The sequence below is a fragment of the Triturus cristatus genome, chromosome 1_1 (assembly GCF_964204655.1).
Source record: "Triturus cristatus chromosome 1_1, aTriCri1.1, whole genome shotgun sequence".
NCBI classification, from domain to species: domain Eukaryota; kingdom Metazoa; phylum Chordata; class Amphibia; order Caudata; family Salamandridae; genus Triturus; species Triturus cristatus.
In genome coordinates, this window is record NC_140579.1 from 647,910,297 (window position 1) to 647,927,632 (window position 17,336).

Sequence of the window (17,336 nt, forward strand, 5' to 3'; positions counted from 1 at the left end):
CGCCTGCTATAGTGCACTATCTTAGTCTGAGGTTCAGCATTACTTATCACAGCAGTGAACAAGAGTTGATATTCTTCACAGACTAACAGTATTATGGATTTAGTGCCGTGCACCTGCATATTAATCATGACATTTTTCCTACTCACAACTGTCAATACATATTGCATCGTATTGTCTATTATTAATTTTAACCTTTAGCCACTCTGTAATAACCGATTTGTACACACACGAACAAGGTACTTATTGTAATTGTGGCTTAGCAATGTTTTATTAACCTTTTGGCTCGTAATTGTCCACACATGTTGTTCTGTAAACGTTTGTATTATTGTTTTTTAACCCTTTGACCTTCTTTCATTTAATGTATTGCCCGCATAATATATTGAATTGCGTTGCCGTAATACTTCATAGACCACCTAGCTAAGTAGCACCTTTTCCCCTTCCAAGGTTTTTCCGAGTAACCTGTCCCCGATTCAGAATAGCTGCCCGGGTGGAGTCTTTTAACTCTGTCTCTTAAAACGTACCAGAACCGTCAATCTCATGTTGACGTTTCACTCTAATTTAAGCGTCCTCGCAGCGAGCGGTTATTCTGCTACCAGCGAAACGAGACACCACACGGATGCCGAAATAGAGCGGTCCCAGGTAAACACAACCCCCCCTCCCTCCCTTTACACCCTCAAGCTTGCATCCATTGATGCTGAGTTAGATCTTAGACTTAATCATGCCTCCTTCATTTCATTCTATTCCAGCTTGGCTTGACTTCCAGCTGCTAGAGACACGTACATGTCCTTAAGTGGACCCTTACTTCTAAATTGAAGGTAAACTGTTGCGTCCCACTCTTCCGCGCATGTTTTGGAACGCACACTTATGTATTCTAATGGAATGAAATGAGGTTTCCTTCTTAATTTTTCAGCCACTGAATTAATATGTATCCTTAAGCGGATTATCACGCTTGGACACAGGGACCATGATCCTGATCCTTCATGTCCTTCATTAAAGGAATCCCGCCCAACGAACGGCAGCGGGTAAGCCTTCTTGCAGGCCCATTATTGGAATTAGTATATATCCTAGTGCAACATCCTTATCACCACTTCTTATCAATTCTAGGCACACAAACAGGTCCAGCACCTATCCAGGTTGCCCCTTCTGTCCTGATGAAGATCCGCACGGCCAAGGTTCAAACCCCCCTTAAGGCCATATAGACGGGTCGTAACGTCAACGCCCCCATTTCATTAGCCTGGGACACGTCACTCCCCCACGTGCTATACTAGAATTGTCTTCTAGTTCAATTTGTAAATGTATAATTCAGTTTGCATACTCTGAAACGTGACCAGGCCCTATAGGACGGTGATTGATAACCAGTCCAGTATTGAATTTTGCCAAATTTCCTTATGTCACTACCCTCTGAATTCTTTCTTTCTTCACTCATTCACCCTTAAGCACCCTTGACACATGCATGTTCCCTCTGGAGCAACCTTGACGACAACAATTGTCAAAGTAAAGACTATAAGAAAATAAATGTATGGTGATTTTGATTTTGTTTTGTTGCATTTTTTGGTTTACGTTGAATTTATTTAATACAGAGAGCTATCAAATTTATTCTCTTCAGCTCATAATTAAGTGAATGATATCACTGAGTAAGGGCCTATAGCCCCTTCTTAATTTTCAGACTTAGCCATGTAATCCAATGAGAGGTGGATTACATGGCTAAGCCCACCATGGGCTATCAACAAGGATATCCCTATCCTTGTAGCTTTATCGCTGCATTACCAGCGATAACCTCCCAAAATGCCGCTATCGCTGGATTTTTTATCGCCTAGGCTGTTAGCGTTGTTAATAACGCGATAACCAGGCGATGTTATCCAGCGATAGCGGGCGTTAAAAAAATTAATGCTAAGCACCCTTAGCGTTAATTTTCCCTGTTCCTTGTTAATATAGTATGCCCCTGAGTGCGGGAGGGCTCTATGTGTAGTGGATAAGTGATCTATTCCATTCAAACCCCCTGCCAAGGAGAGTTTCGTGTTAGCGCTCTCTGCTGGAGCGACTATGTATCTTTGGTAATTCCCAGAAAAAGGACATTAAAGTAGTTAAATAATCTTTTACCAACCAGTAAAATATCGATGGGATAAAATAGATAAAGTACACAGCTTTGATGTAAAAGTGTGTTTTTTGCTCAGTTATCAACCTCCAGTTTCAAGGAAAGGGTGTTGTCTAACCAATACCCTGTGTTTTTACCTTTTATGAATTGGTGAGTTGTTGTCTTGGTGCATATCAACTTAGGAAACTGGACTAAAACATTTGAAAAAAATGACTTCTAAAGGGAAAGCCAGGCACTGGAACTGGATCTTCCTTATAGCCTTCTCACTTACGGCCCTTCGATCAGCTAACATATGGAAGGATTCATTTTTTAAAGCAGGTGGTACATGTGCACTTGTTCCTGGATGGAGGAGTTAGGCAGAATCCTCAGATATTGTTAAGATGCAAAGCCCGCTTGCCAACTGGCATACTCAATCCATCAGTAGGATTATTTCTTTGTACTTTGTAGTTTCAAATAGAACTACCCATCAGCCTTCCTCTTGAAAGCAGCTATGAAGTTCCCTTTTCTTAGAAATAATTATCCAGCCACATATTTTAGAGCATCGATCTGCAATGACATTAGTTGCCTAATTAGAAAAAGCTACAATCTTGTTATGTTCCGTCTTATTGCCCAGGGTCCTTGTAAATCCAGGGAAGCAATTTGGCTCTGCATTTTGATCTCATCGTGCTTTTGAGCAATAAGCACGGTTGGTCTTGGGGTGACTCTCGGTGTCAGTTTGCAAGGGTTGTCCCTCATGTAAATCTACATCCTGTTTTCATCGAAGGGTCAATAAGGATACCTCTCATGCAGACAGTTTACTCAATAGTTTGCTTTCAACAGTCCGCAAACTAGTCATAGAATATTTGAAGTTTTAATCAACTTAGCCACCTTTACTACCTACTGCAGAGAACAGGTATCTGCTCCTTTTCAGTCTTGGAGCAACCTCTCTAAAGAACTAGGCCTGGAGTGGGATCTGACCTTTTGGTTTTTGAGAGCCTCCTACCTGCTGTGGCCTCTTTGATTCTTTCTAAAGGTTTGTAACCTTTGCCTAAGTGCTCACTGGGTGCCTTAGTAGAGATGTAAAAAATGGGCGTTCTCCCACTAGTCCCCCTGCCCTGACTTCACCATCCTTGAACACACTCTATGTCAGTCTATTTTGGTGATACCTGTAACTTTAGAGCTGCTTGGGACCACAGATTTATAAGAACATGAGCAGTGGGAGCATACTTCCTCTTTCTCTCCCCTCATGACTTACCAGCATCTCTTTTTCTGTTCCAGCAAATAAACAGATGCCATCTAGCCATATTCCTCACCCGCAGTAGCGAAATGAGTGTTGACATCACTGAACATGGCTATCACTGCCCCTGGCATTAGCAGGTTAACTGCATCAAAGTGACACAACACTGTATTTTCATTGACACCTCCACCCCGTGCACATGAAATTGTACTCTGCATAGTAGCTTATAAAGAAGACTCCAAAAGCTCTAGGGAAAACAGACTAATCCCCAGCCATAGACAAAGTCTTGGGTTCTTTAAATACAGAAGTCTTTACATTCATCTGTTTTGCTTAGTATAAAATAAAAGAGAAATATCCATTGTGTTTCTAACAGAGGATCCTCTCCAGCAGTGCTGCTCAAATACCGTAAATGGGCCATGGAAGGCTGCAGGATGGAAGAAATGTGCTTTCCAGATCAGCTGAAGGAATTCCATGATCAGAGGTGAGATAGGCGCAACATGATTACAAAATGTGTGTCGTGTTCTGAGATTTACCATATTGTCTGAGATGCACAGTTTGGACCAATAACCTCAGATGGCAGTTAGAAGTCCACATCAGTGGGCTAGGAGAGGGTTCAAATGTGAGTCCTGCCTCATCCTGCTCACTTCTTGGCAAGTGCTCTGTATCATGGTGAGCACTGGAAGTACATACTTGGTCAGGAGGCGTGGCATCAATGAGACGGTTGCCCTTGGGATTGTGCATCGCATTCCATTCCACACTTCTGTGAGCTAAGAGTCGATCTTTAATCTCATGGAGGGTCACACAAACCCCTTTCCCCATCTCTTTCCACCCAAGCGAAGATACTGGCAATTGAATAATTCCATTCCTTTGGAATCTACTGCTTCCAGGAGCACCACTACTGCAAGGGACACCGGATTGGCCACCAGCATGCAGGACAGAGTGCACCATCTGTTGGTGCCAACTGCAGGTCTCACGTCCAAAATGCAGTTCAGGAACTCGAGGTAACCCCATTCACTTGAAGTGCAGAACTGAATTCTTATTTTGCTTTCAGGTTCTAGAGTTCCCAGACGAGCAGCGCAGGCAGCAAGGAGCAAATCAAGTTAGCCCCCTCCAGACCTGTAAGAAGAATGAGTATAGAGGCATTAGTTTGGTGCAACAGAATAGTTGAGGGGAATTGGGAGGATAAGTTCAGGGAGAGGAAAGGGATGTTCATGGCATGCAAAATGCCACACAAGTCTTTCCACAAACTTAGCCTGTCGTGCCTCAAGCAGTGCGCACTCCCACTGTGCTATGCTTTGGCATCAGCTAAACTGTCATCAAAAGGGAATTTTCTATCCACTGGGGACAATTCAGGTGAGAAACTAACAAGCACCATGGCGCAAATACATTTCTGGGACCTTAGGATGTACCTGCCAGTCTTTTAGACCAATATTGGCGACTTGCGAATCTAATAAACAATTTATAGTCATTTGGACATAACTGAGAGTCACGAGCAACTCTTCCAACTGCGAGCCAATGGGAATTCATGAATGAACAAATAAGATATTTAGGTTGAGAGGTGGACAGATACTACTACTATGAGGATAGATTCATCTTGTGGGTGATAAAAGGTGCTACACATATTAAGCAATTGGGTTGTGGATGGCTAAAGTATGTAATAGGAGCAGATTAATTCAGGTTGTGGGCTGCACTGACTATGCAATCAAGATGAAGTTTCAGGTTACACATTTGACAGAAATTATCTAAGGGGCAATGTGCTTAAAGTTTGCCATAGGGGTTAAAATATTATGTTTTGGGTGCATGGTGGCTCCCAACTGAAGAATTAATTATGGTTGATAGTGGCTGGCATAGAATAAGAATCTTGGGTTGGAGGATAGATAAAAGATGGCTCAGGAATTACATTTTCAGGTCGCACAGGGGAAATATGAGTGTGAGCCCTGGATAAATGGTGCAGAGGTAAAGTTAATGGAGTCACCAAACGTCAAGATGCTCTCAGTATTCTATGAACAATGTATTTCAATGCTGTGGCACTTTATCTTTTGAAATCCCTGACATCTACAATGCCTAATGAACAGAAAGCAATAGTGTTGTACAATGTGAGCGGCCTTTATCAGTAGTGAGGTGTGTGAGCCCTCTCAGGGCAAAGTTTCTTGTACCGTTGTTCCACTTTCCCTAACTGCTGTCACAGGACATTCAGGCACAGTCAGTAAAGTCAGCAAACCTTCCAAATAAGTCACATGAGTTCTACTGCCCAAGGAAGCGTGTGCTCAAACCTCTAAAAGATAAAAGGCCTACTTGACTGTGCTAGGATTTGCCATAGTTTTCCACTTTCCAGCTGACACCCTTCGATCTATATGTAGCAATGTACTCCATTCCAACAGCAAACTGTGTCCAGACTACTTGTGACCCTCACCGCAAGACATATCAAGGGATGGACAGTTAGTTGCTAGACTTAAACATTTTGGAAGGATAATGGTTTAAAAGGAAACCTCAAAGATTTGTATTGCCCCAATTTCTGTATTTTCCCAATTATTCAATGATATTCCACATCCATATGTGTTCCAAGCATTCTTTGATTTGCTACCATGTTTGAAGTGACCAGGATCCATTCACAGCTTGAATTTAGGTGAGGGGTAATCCAAAATGAGTTCTACAAGGAAAGTGAGGCACTGAAATTGGGTCTCCCTTATGGCCTTCTCACTTATGGTCTTCCTCTATGGCCTTCTGATCAGCTAAGATATGGAAGGATGAATTTTCTCCAGCAGGTGGTACATGTGTACTTGTTCCTGGATAGTGGAGTTAGGCAGACTCCTAGGCAATCGTTAAATTACAGATTATGCTTGCCAACTGGCATACTCAATCCATCAGTAGAAATATTTCTTTGTACTTTCTAGTTTCAAATGGAAGCCCCCATCAGCCTTCCTCTTGAAACCACTTATGAAGTTCCCTTTTCTTAGAAATTATCCAGCATCATACTTTAGGGCATTAATCTGCAGTGACATTTGTTGCCTAATTTCAAAATGTTACAGTCTTGTTATGTTCCTTCTTATTGCCCAGGATCCTTGGAATTTTAGGGAAGCAATTTGGGTCTGCGTTTTTGATTCATCATACTTTCGAGCAACACCCACTAAGTGATGATGATTAAGCAATGAGTGAATAGCAGGACACTCATGGGTAACTGTATTACCACTATGTTCCTGAATTATGGAACCCGCCACAGGGAAGCAACATGCGGCATGGTGCAGTATTTTTAGGAAGGAGCTCTCTCATTCATCAGAGCAGCTAGCTGCAGAGCTGGCCTGACAGCAGTAAAGCCGATGTGGATGCCAAGCATGATGACAAAGACGATGGACATCACATCCCCCCCCCTGGTCAGCCTCACCATACCTTCCTCTCCTGATGTTCCTATCCGAAGCAACGATGGAAAGAAAAACAGAAAGAAAAGAAAATTAGTGTCTCTGACATAGGATGGTCTAAACGATCTCATGTTCGTGGTTTGCCTCTGGCTCCAGGCTACAAGTTGTTTCAATTATGACTGACACACTACTGAAATTTATTCTGGCAGGTCGGTGCTGCTGAAATGCCAGAATGACTGGTGCACAGTCAGGCACTTACCAAGCACACCGTACTAGTAACAGACACGGTCAGCACAGCTGGGCATTCAGAAGCATTAGTGAATTGCTCATCTAATACATTTTCCCATATGCCAGTTGACATCTGCACCATCACCCTCTCTGCCCAAGCCACTCTTCCCATCACCCTGAAAGAACCCTGGGAATTGTTGCTCTTCAGATATCTGACAACACCTAATATAGGAGAGCACCCACATTTGATGGACAGTGACACAAGGTATTTCCCTGAAACAGAAATCGGAGCCATTGGATAAACTTAAGGTTATGAATGGTTAAAATTGCTGGCTATGACATTTTCAGCCTTCTAGCTGCAGAGATGAGAGCAGGACATGTCATTTGCAGTATTTGATAAGGGCTGAAACAATTGTACAAAAGAAGGAGATTCTTGGATATTTGGGCATATTACCAGTCCAAAAGCACTGGAGCCGGGAGGGACCGCAGGACACAAAAGAATACAACATGAATTAACATCAACCAACTATAGTGCACACAGGCAAATCATGCAAGAGAAAGTGTCTCGACTCCCCATGCACAAGCCCTGAGCAAAAACCAAAAGTCTTTGTGGAAATTTGAACTGGTAGAAGTGAAATACACAGTGGCGTAGCAGAATCAGTAATGCAATCTAGGCTGAACACCATAACTGATGGACAAGTTACTTACCTTCGGTAACGCCTTTCATGGTAGAGGCTCAATCTAACCGCAAATTCCTTGCCTTCGAATTATCTCCAGTGGTCAGACTGGATTTGAAAATATATATGTCATTTGTACTCCTGCTCGCTGGTAGGTGGCGTTGTTTGGCTCCTCGTGGCGTCGCCGGCATTGGAAGTGGCATGCGCGATACCTATATAAGTGCCACCCCAGTGTGCTGACGTCAGTTTCTTTTTGTGACTTTCCATGCAAGGAGCAGGGAGTCACAAAGAACACTGACTACTGGTGAGGAAATGTAGAGCCCTGAAAGGAAAACAGCCCTGTCTCTACAAATCCGTTTGCAGAGTGGGGACGGATGGGTGGATCAGTAAGGAATCTGCTGCTAGATAGTCTCTACCGAATAAGGCATTACTAAAGATAAGTAACTTGTCTATCTGAGAGAGACTACGAGCTGCAGATATCTTACCTTAGAATAGATGTCATGTTATGTTAATAAAATTTATAGAGCGCAATGGTTACCATAAGGTGTCCTGGCGCTGTCTTGTTGCCTGACTGGATGGGGGGACAATCATTGAGTAAAAAGCCAGGTCTTCAAACCCTTCCTGAACAGAAGAAGACTGGGGGCGTTCCTCAAGGAGAAAGGCAAGTTATTCCATGCCACTGATGCACCGGCCCTGAAGCTCCTACCGCCCCAGCTGGCCTTCTTAACAAAAGGTGTCAGAACTTTTTTCGTGCTAGAGGACCGAAGGGTCCTGGTAGGAACATACCATGTAAACTTGTCCTGCAAGTATTGAGGGCCAGTCCCATTTAAGGCCTTAAAGACTGTACAGAGGGCCTTAAAACAAACTCTTTGCTTCACCGGAAGCCAGTGCAGCCTGGCTAACTCATTTTTTACAGATGCAAATTTAGGAATACCCAGTAACAGCCTTGCCGCTGCGTTTTGAGCCATCTGCAGCCTGTTGACCAGGTGCTGATGGGCATTCATAAGAATGCCGTTGCAGTAATCCAGGCTTGACATGATAAGCACCGTGACCACCGTCCTAAAGTTCCCCTCCGAGAGGTAAGGTTTAATTTTCCTCAAGATTCATAGCCACATAAAACAGGCGGAGACCACGGTGCTTATATGATCTCTGAAGGTTCGTTTACAATACACAGTTAAGCCCAAATTGTTTGCTTTCGGCGGGAGAAGGGGGCAGCTGCCCAGTTCTACCGGCCAGCAGTCAGGGGTCCAGACATTGGAATTGTTTCCGAAGACAATAATCCCAGTTTTGGACGAATTGAGTTTTAGGCAATTCGAGGCCATCCATCCAGCAATCTCCTTCATGCAATCATGAAAGCACAGTCCCGTTTCGTTTTCCATGCCTTAAAGGATAACACTATTTGAGTGTCGTCCGCATAGGACGTTAGCTGAAAGCCATGGGATTTTATAAGAGCGGCCAACGGAATCATATAAATATTAAAAAGGGTGGGACTAAGTGAGGATCCCTGGGGGACCCCACATGGAAGACTAAAGGAATCAGAATTATGATCCCCCAGGTTGACTGTCTGGGATCTGTCAGAGAGAAACGAGCGTAGCAGTTTCCAAGCCACCCCTAGTACTCCCACCTCCGACAAACGATCCATCAAAATCGCATGATGGACTGTGTCGAAGGCTGCGGAGAGATCCAACAGGATCATCACAGCTCTACCACCGCCGTCCAGAGCCTCCCTAACTTCGTCCAACGACTTAATTAGGGCCAGTTCAGTGTTGTGTTCGGCTCTGAAACCGAATTGCGTTGAGTCGAGTATGTGGTTGGTATGTAGATAGGTGCTCAACTGGCTATTCATAGCCTTTTCCACGATTTTTGCTGGCATTGAATGCCGCGAAATCGGCCTGTAACTGACCGGATCAGAGGGGTCCAGCGTTGGCTTTTTCAATAAGGGAAGAATGGAAGCAGATTTCCAAGCCTTCGGGAAATACCCCGAGATCAGGATGTCATTGATCAACGGGTGTAAAGCCCCCCCCAATCAAATCCGAGATGGTGTTTGCAATAAAAACAGGACAAGGATCAGTGGGGGGACCCCAACTAATCAAGTTTTCTAAAGGGAGGAACCGGTCAAGTGTGGGCCCAGTATAGCAATCTACCATACTCTTACTATGGGAAGAGGTTCTAATCCCAAATTGGCCTATAGAAAAGGAAGAGTAAGTAACACCCACCTTTTGTTGAAACCAGGATGCCAGTTTGTTGCACAAGCCTGGACTGCTAATAACCTTCGGCGAATTCGGCACCGCTAACTTCTACACTGTTTTGAATAATTCTTTTGCGTTTGATTTTGCTAGGAGAATTTCATGGGCATAAAACTCCTTTTTTGATTCCAACAGTAAGTCTTTATAACTTCTGAGGCTCTGTTTATAGATTTCTTTATCTGCGTTATTGTATTCCTTCCTCCAAACCCGTTCAAGTTTTTTACATGCCTGAGTCTGAGTCTTAAGTTTATCCAAATACCAAGGAGAGGAGGGCTTAATGCGCCTGGGGGTCCATTTTTTCACAGGTACCAGTTTTTTTACAGGCTTTTTCAAGCCAGTCAGAGTAACCCTCCACTGCCTTATCCATGTCCGACGGGAAAGGAAGAAAGGAACTCTTAAGTTCCTCTTCAAACCGAGCCACATCTAGATCCCTCCAGGATCTAATTTCCAACGTCTTGGGAAACCCCGGACTGGGTATCGATGCTTTGGAGTCAGACAATTCAAAAATAACCGCTCTATTATCAGACCAAGCCAGAGGGACTACTTCAAGTACAGAGAGATAGGGGTTATTAGTATAAATCCTATCTAAAGTGTGCGTGGGACCTTCCACCTGTTGTTTCAAGTCCCCGGCCTCCAAAATTTTATTGAGGTTTAGCGTATCTGAGTCCCCTAGATCCTCCAAAATGAAGTTGAAGTCCCCCATAACCGTGAATGAGTCTGCACACATTCCTTCTTCTAATAAGGTGCCTATTGTATCCAAGAACCCTGCTCTAGGACCTGGTGGGCGATAGAGCAATAGCCCCTTAAAACTTTTGGAATGCTTCAAGTTAAAATTAAACCATAGTGCCTCACAAAAAGTATTGGGTGCTGGCAGAAAAGTGGGGCTCAAATCATCCTGGTAGATAATTGCAAGACCCCCACCCCTCCTCATGGGTCTGTTCAAAGTGTAGCAGACATAGCCCGGAGGAGTGGCCTTTACCAGATCTGGGCCTGAGGTCGAGTCGGCCCAAGATTCTGTAATGAAAGCAACTTTAATATCTAATTCCTCCAGGAATACCGTACATTCTGTAGTGTGCTTAACCAATGACCTGGCATTTATAAGAGCACATTTAACTTTGCCACATTTGGCCCTACAAGTTTTCCCCCCCCCGTTTAAAAACCTGCCCTTTGGCCATCTGCTCAAGAATAATGGCCATTTGGACGCCACAGTTCGAGCATTCTCTACCTTGGCCTCGTCCGTCAGAGCCACACACATACCTGACACAGCCTGAAAGACCTCCTTCTTGCTTGAACATTAGGAGCTCGTTTTTGGAGTAGCGCAGGCATGCTGACGTCAAATGAGCAGGGGGTCTGGCCCCAGATCCAGCGTGGAGGGGCGCAGACGGGCTTGCCTTAGTCGCGCCTTTGGCGTGTCCACGGCAGCGTGCGTGGTAAATAGCCTTCCCCTTCAAACCACAAGAGCGCTAACTCAAGTGTCCCCAATATGGCCGCCCGCTCCCCGTACCAGTGCAAAATAGCAGCCAACCTCAATGAGCCTCCAAATATTCACGTTAGCAGCAGGACGAAGTATAAAATAGTTAAAACAGATGAAAGAATTAAAAAAATCAAAGAAATTTCGTAAGTGCAGCAAGAGACCGATCGGGCATTACACACAGCTCCGATCCGGCCGGCAATACTCCCAGTATTCCCAAGCAATACCTCCCCGGAGGTGGATCTGTGGACCAATGTCACACTACAAAGTCCTGCAGGACCGAATGAGCAATGTGCCCATCTCAACGAACCTGACTGTCCAGGCACTAATACTTTGTAAACTTGCATAGAGTAGCCCACGCTGCTGCCTGGCAGATATTCAGGACCAGAACTCTGCATGCTAACACTGTGGTCGCAGCCTTAGCTGTGGTGGAATGAGCGCAGAGACCTTCAGGGGGTTTCTTCTTGGCCGATGCGTAGTAGATCTTAATCCAGAGCATGATCCAGCAGGAGATGGTCTGTTTCTGCATGGCCTTTCCCTTCTTCATTCCGAAATACCAGGCGAAGAGTTGGTCATCCACCAGGAACTCTCTCATGCAGTCAAGGTAGAATGACAATGGTCTTTTGGATACAGTCGATGAAGTTGCTCCTCTTCTTTACAGGGATGCAGAGGAGCATAAAAGGTAGGCAGGGTGATGGTCTGGCCTACATGAAAAGGAGTGACAATTTTTAGCAGAAACGAAGTTCGAGTGCAAAGAACAAGCTTGTTTGGGTAGATGCTCAGGTATGGAGGATTGGATGACAAAGCCTGAAGTTCACTGACCCTCCGGGCAGATGTTATTGTCACCAGGAAGGCCGTCTTGATGGTAAGGCGTCTGAGAGAACAGTTGTGCAATGGCTCAGAGGGAGCGCACATCAGAAACAGTAGGAATAGTTTAAAGTCCCACAGAGGCATGATGAAGGGTGAAAGAGGAAACATGTTGTAAACCTTTCAAGACCTATTCAAAACAGGGGATTTGAAGACAGATGGCTGATCTGGCAACCACAGATAGACAAAAATGGCAGAAATACAGCAAAGACCTGCTGGACAAGACAAAAAGGATAAAGAGAAGGACCTGAGAGAGGGGAGGAGAAATAGGATCAACCTGTTTCTTTGAACACCATGCCACAAACTTGCCCCAACAGCAGGCGAATACAGTCTTGGTGGAGGAACGCCTGGTTGCCAAAATAACATTGCAGAATTCAGCCTGAAAGTCAAAAGATGCCATGCTGCCGCTCAATCTCCACGCATTAAGGCAGAGCGTTGACAGGTTCGGGTGGAAAACCCTCCCCTACTGCTGCGACAGAAGATCCTCCCAAAGGGGCAGCCGGATCGTAGGACCGATGGCTATGCTCAACAGCTAAGGATAACAAATTCTCTGAGCCCAGTCTGCAGCCACAAGAATAATTTGGGCCCAGTGGTTCCTGATCTTCTTGAGAACTCTGGGCAGGAGTGGTATGGGCAGAAAAGTGTACAGGGGGACTGGTTTCCACTCGAGATGAGCTAAAGCTGCCTTGGAAACTCCAGTGAGCAGAACTGCTGGCATTTTACATTCTCGCCGTTGGCTAAAAGATCTGACCAAGGCTCTCCCCAATGTTGAAAGAGACCTTGCACCACAAGCCATTCGTGATCCGCCAGACTTCTTCGACTGAGTTTGTCCGCCCTGGAGTTCAGAGAGTGTGCCAGATGTTGAACGACCAGGGATAGGCCCCAACTGTCAAGCCATGTAAAGAGACGCAGGGCCTCTTGACAAAGGGGCCATGACCCCACCCCATCCTGTTTGTTACAGTACCACATGGCAGTGGTGTTGTACGTGAAGACTTGTACTAGCCATCCCTTGATGGAGGGCAGAAAGGATTTTAATGCGAGCCGGATTGCCCGGAGCTCCAACAGGTTGATGTGAAGTCTGGATTCCGCTAGAGACCTCTACCTCTCCCAGAGGACCACCCCATCCCAGTTGTGACGCATCGGTCACCACAGTTAGATATGGTTGAGGAAGTATGAGGGGTCTGCCGCTGACCCAATTGCATTTCATTAACCACCGCCACCAGATTCTGCTGGTGCTGCACCCACTGGAACTACAGGTCCCACTGCACAGCCTTCATATGCCAACTGGCATGTGTCATAAGCAGGATGCAAGAGGCCATGAGTTCCAGCATCCACAGTCAGTCTCACCATAACACAGGATAGAGGCTGAAACATCGGTATCATAGCCTGAATATCCTGGACTCGCAGTTCGGGAGGATAGTCCTGAAACTGCAACACGTCCAGAACAGCGCTGATGAAAGGGAGCATCGGAAAGGGAGTCAGGTGTGACTTTGGCATGTTGATAGTGAACCCCAGCAAATGCAGGAGGTTCACCACAGTCTGGTGTCTGGGAGAGCCCGGGGCGAGCCCACCTTCAACAGCCAGTTGTCGATATAGGGGAAGACTGGCACGCCTGGTTCTCGCAGATGAGCTGCCACCACTGCCATCACATTGGTGAACACCCGAGGGGCGCTGGTAAAGCCAAATGGAGGAACAGAGAACTGAAAGTGCTCGTGGCGCACCATGAACTGCAGTTAACGCATGTGGGCAGGCAGGACGGGAATGTGAAATAATGCGTCCTGCAAGTCCAATGCTACCAGCCAGTCTCCTGGGTTCAGGGAAGACAGGACTTCAACGAGCATGAGCATGTTGAACTTGTTCTTGAGGAAGAAATTGAGAGGGCGCTGGTCTAGAATAGGATCAAAGCCTCCTTCCTTCTTGGGTACGAGAAAGTAGCAGGAATAACAACCACCACCTACTTCTGGTGTCGGCACCCTCTCTAAGGCTCCCTTGGTCAACAGAGCCGGCACTTCGTGGCAAAGCAAGAAGAGATGGTCCTCCATCAACTTGTTGCAAGTGGCTGGTATGGGTGGAGAGTAGGTCACGAGGAGGAGGAAGTAGCCCCTTCGGACAGTCTGAAGAATCCAGCGGTCTGATGTTATTGACTTCCAGTGGGTCAGGTGATGTTGTATCCTGCCTCCCACAGGGTGCCCATGATGGTAAGAGGGCAAACTAAAGGGGTTTGAAGGCTGCAGCAGCCCAACCCAGAGTGCGTAGGAGTAACAGCCCAAAATATCCAGTGATCACAGACCGCTGTGCCAGGCAGGTGGAAGAAAACATTTTATTTCCTAAGGTGTCCAGCCACTTGGATTCCCTATCCACTGGAGTGGTAGGGAATGTACCAGGATTTACACGGGAGGTGGAAGCTTGGACCACAAAGCTCTCCGGGGTAGGATGTTGCTTGAGGAAATTGGAGTCCCCTGCGGCAGGGTAGTGGTGGCGGGCAATCATCCTGTTCACAGTGTCAGGATATGGGCTCGTCATCAGATCTACCCTCAACTCCATCAGGGGAACTGGTTATGCTCGATAGATCTAAAAGATACCTATTTTCACATCCCAATAGCCAAGAAACACTGAAACTTCCTGAGGTTTATTGAAGGAAAAGGCCACTACCAACCCAAGGTTCTTCCTTTCGGCATCAAGTCTGTACCGCAAACATTCTTAAAATGTATGGCAATTGTAGTAGCCCATCTCAGGAAAATGAAATCTTTCATCTAACCATATCTGGATGATTGGCTCCACAAGGCATCATCTTATCAGCAAGCAAGTCAACATTACCATCTCACTGTCATGACTCTCAGAAGACTGGATCGGCACGTGAATCACAATAAATCTATTTCAAATCCTGTTCAATCCCTGCACTACCTAGATGCAGTTCTAGACACAGTACACACAGAAGTGTTTCCTTCGGCGAAGAGATTATCTATTGTTCAGAAATTCCGCAATCTAAAGAAAACAACTCATCCAACAGCAAGGCAAGTATCTTCCCTGCTGGATTCAATGGGGTTATGCATTTTTCTGGTCCCAAATGTACGCCTCTACATGCGGTCTCTCCAACAATGATCAATGGGAACAGCTCTCAGGAATCTGAGAAGACAGAGTCATACTAGCCACTCATGCAAAGCAATTATTTTAATGGTGATGCTGCTTAGAGAATCTACTCAGAGGAATTAATGTTCACCAAGACATTCCGACCCAAACTATAGTGAAGGATGCCTCCCGAACAGGTTGGGGTGCTCACATGGACCACCTTCAAATACAAGGCATATGGTCTCAGAAGGACAGTTTTATCGCATCAACCTGCTAGAGCAGAGGCAATTCATCTAGTCTTGAAGGCTTATCTCCCATCATTCAGGACCAACTGCCATCTTGTTCGGACAGGCAACACAGACACCAAGCATTATCTGAGCAAGCAGAGGGGAACGAGATCCAGACCTCTGTCCCTGAAAGCACAAACAATCTGGAAGAATCTCAAAATTACAGCAGTCCATCTACAGGGAAACCAGTAGAATCATGCTAGAAGTTCTTCATGACATCTTTTACGAATTGGGGATTTCGCAGATATACATTTTTTCGCAGATGGAGAAAAGAAGAAATGCCCAAGCTTCGCCACAAGGTTCTACGAACCGGGTACACTGGGGAATGCCCAATGGATCAACCGGTCAGGCAAATTTCTTTACGCCTTTCCTTCAATTTCTCTTTTGCCAATAGTGATCATCAAGCTGTCACAATCGAAGGCCAGAATAATTCTCATTGTTCCAGAGTGGCCCAACAGTGGCGGTTCACGGATCTCCATCTCTCAGAATGTCTACACAGGAAGCTGGCATGCAGACCGGATCTTCTTCAGAAGTTCAGAGGTGAGATTCAACATCCCAAACTTCACTCGCTTAACTTGGCTGAATGGCTTCTGATCGCATACAATATGGTCACCTAAACCTTTCTCAGGAATACATGGATGTGATGAGAGAAGTCAAAAGAACATTCCCTAGAACTTCTTCTTTTTTGAAGTGGAAGAAATTCTGCATCTGGTGTTGTCAAAACAATTTCAATCTTCTTTGTTGTTAAGAAGAGGTTGCTTTTCCATACCTCCTCCATCTGGCGAAAGCAAAATTGCAATTCATTTCTGTTAGAGCTCATCTTGCAGCAATAGCAGCTTGTTGAAAATGTCCATCGAAAATGTCCTTTTTCAGAGTGCCTGTAGTTAAGGCATTAAAAAGATACACCCTCCTCTCAAGAGACCTTCCCCTCAATGGGAGTTTAATATTATCCTTTTTTGCCTTATGGGTCCTCCCATTGAACTCATTCATAAGGCTTCTCTCCAGCACTTATCGTAGAAAGCTTCCTTCTTGGTAGCCATCGGTTCCGCTTGTAGGATTAGTGAGATACAGGCCCTATGTTTACATGAACCATACATAATGTTCCATAGCAACAGGGTAGTTATGAGGACCAATCCTAAATTCCTTCCAAAAGTAGTCTCGAATTTCCATGTCAATCAGACTATTACATTGCCTAAATGTTTTCAGAATCCTTCTACACCTTCACTAGACCTACAGCCCATTCCACCAGGAGCAAGACAGCTACTGCTGTGTTACTTAGAAACATCCCTGAAGTAATGTTCACAACGCAGGTAAGTGAAAGCTTCTTTATTAATATTAACAAAAACTGCACCCTCGGCTTGCTGGAGCCAGGTAACCCTCTGTGAAGTGCCAGCTTGTCAACATTCCAAGGCTGCCTTCATGTCAAGATTCTAGGACAATACCAACGTGGATACATGGGGAGGGGAGGATGGAATGTACCAAGTGGCAAACTTATAACACATCCTCCTACCCAAAGAAAAAAGAGGAGGAGGACGGGGTAGGACAGGAAAAGGTAGCAACCAGGGGCCATGGATAAGAGACCCAAAACAGTAATACGAATATAGATGTAACACCAAATACAAATGATCACACCATTCTGAAATCTTTGTGCGAAGCCGGAGAGTTTCTTTGTCTCATCCCTCTTCTCACTTGAGCATCAAAAGACCTGGAGCTCTGGGCAAGAGGCTTGCTGGCCTCCCTATGGCTAACCCCCTTCGGGCCTATGGCAACCCGATCCATGCTCCATTTTTTCCCATCTTCCAGAATGACAACAATTCTTTTTAC

At 45.3% G+C, this 17,336-nt stretch overlaps 1 protein-coding gene across 5 annotated transcripts in view; it reads right to left on the minus strand.

The window, feature by feature from the left end:
* Positions 1 to 673: 673 nt before the first annotated feature.
* ADAM11 (ADAM metallopeptidase domain 11) overlaps positions 674 to 17,336 on the minus strand; it is a 789,906-nt gene continuing 773,243 nt past the window's right edge. For 3 of the 5 annotated variants that reach the window (XM_085646660.1, XM_085646642.1, XM_085646652.1), the window contains one exon: positions 674 to 6,716. In XM_085646660.1, the coding sequence (XP_085502786.1) occupies positions 6,578 to 6,716 (139 nt within the window). In that variant the 3' untranslated portion in view covers positions 674 to 6,577. The remainder of the gene's footprint in view (positions 6,717 to 17,336) is intronic. The other 2 variants (XM_085646669.1, XM_085646679.1) reach the window with 2 other exon arrangements.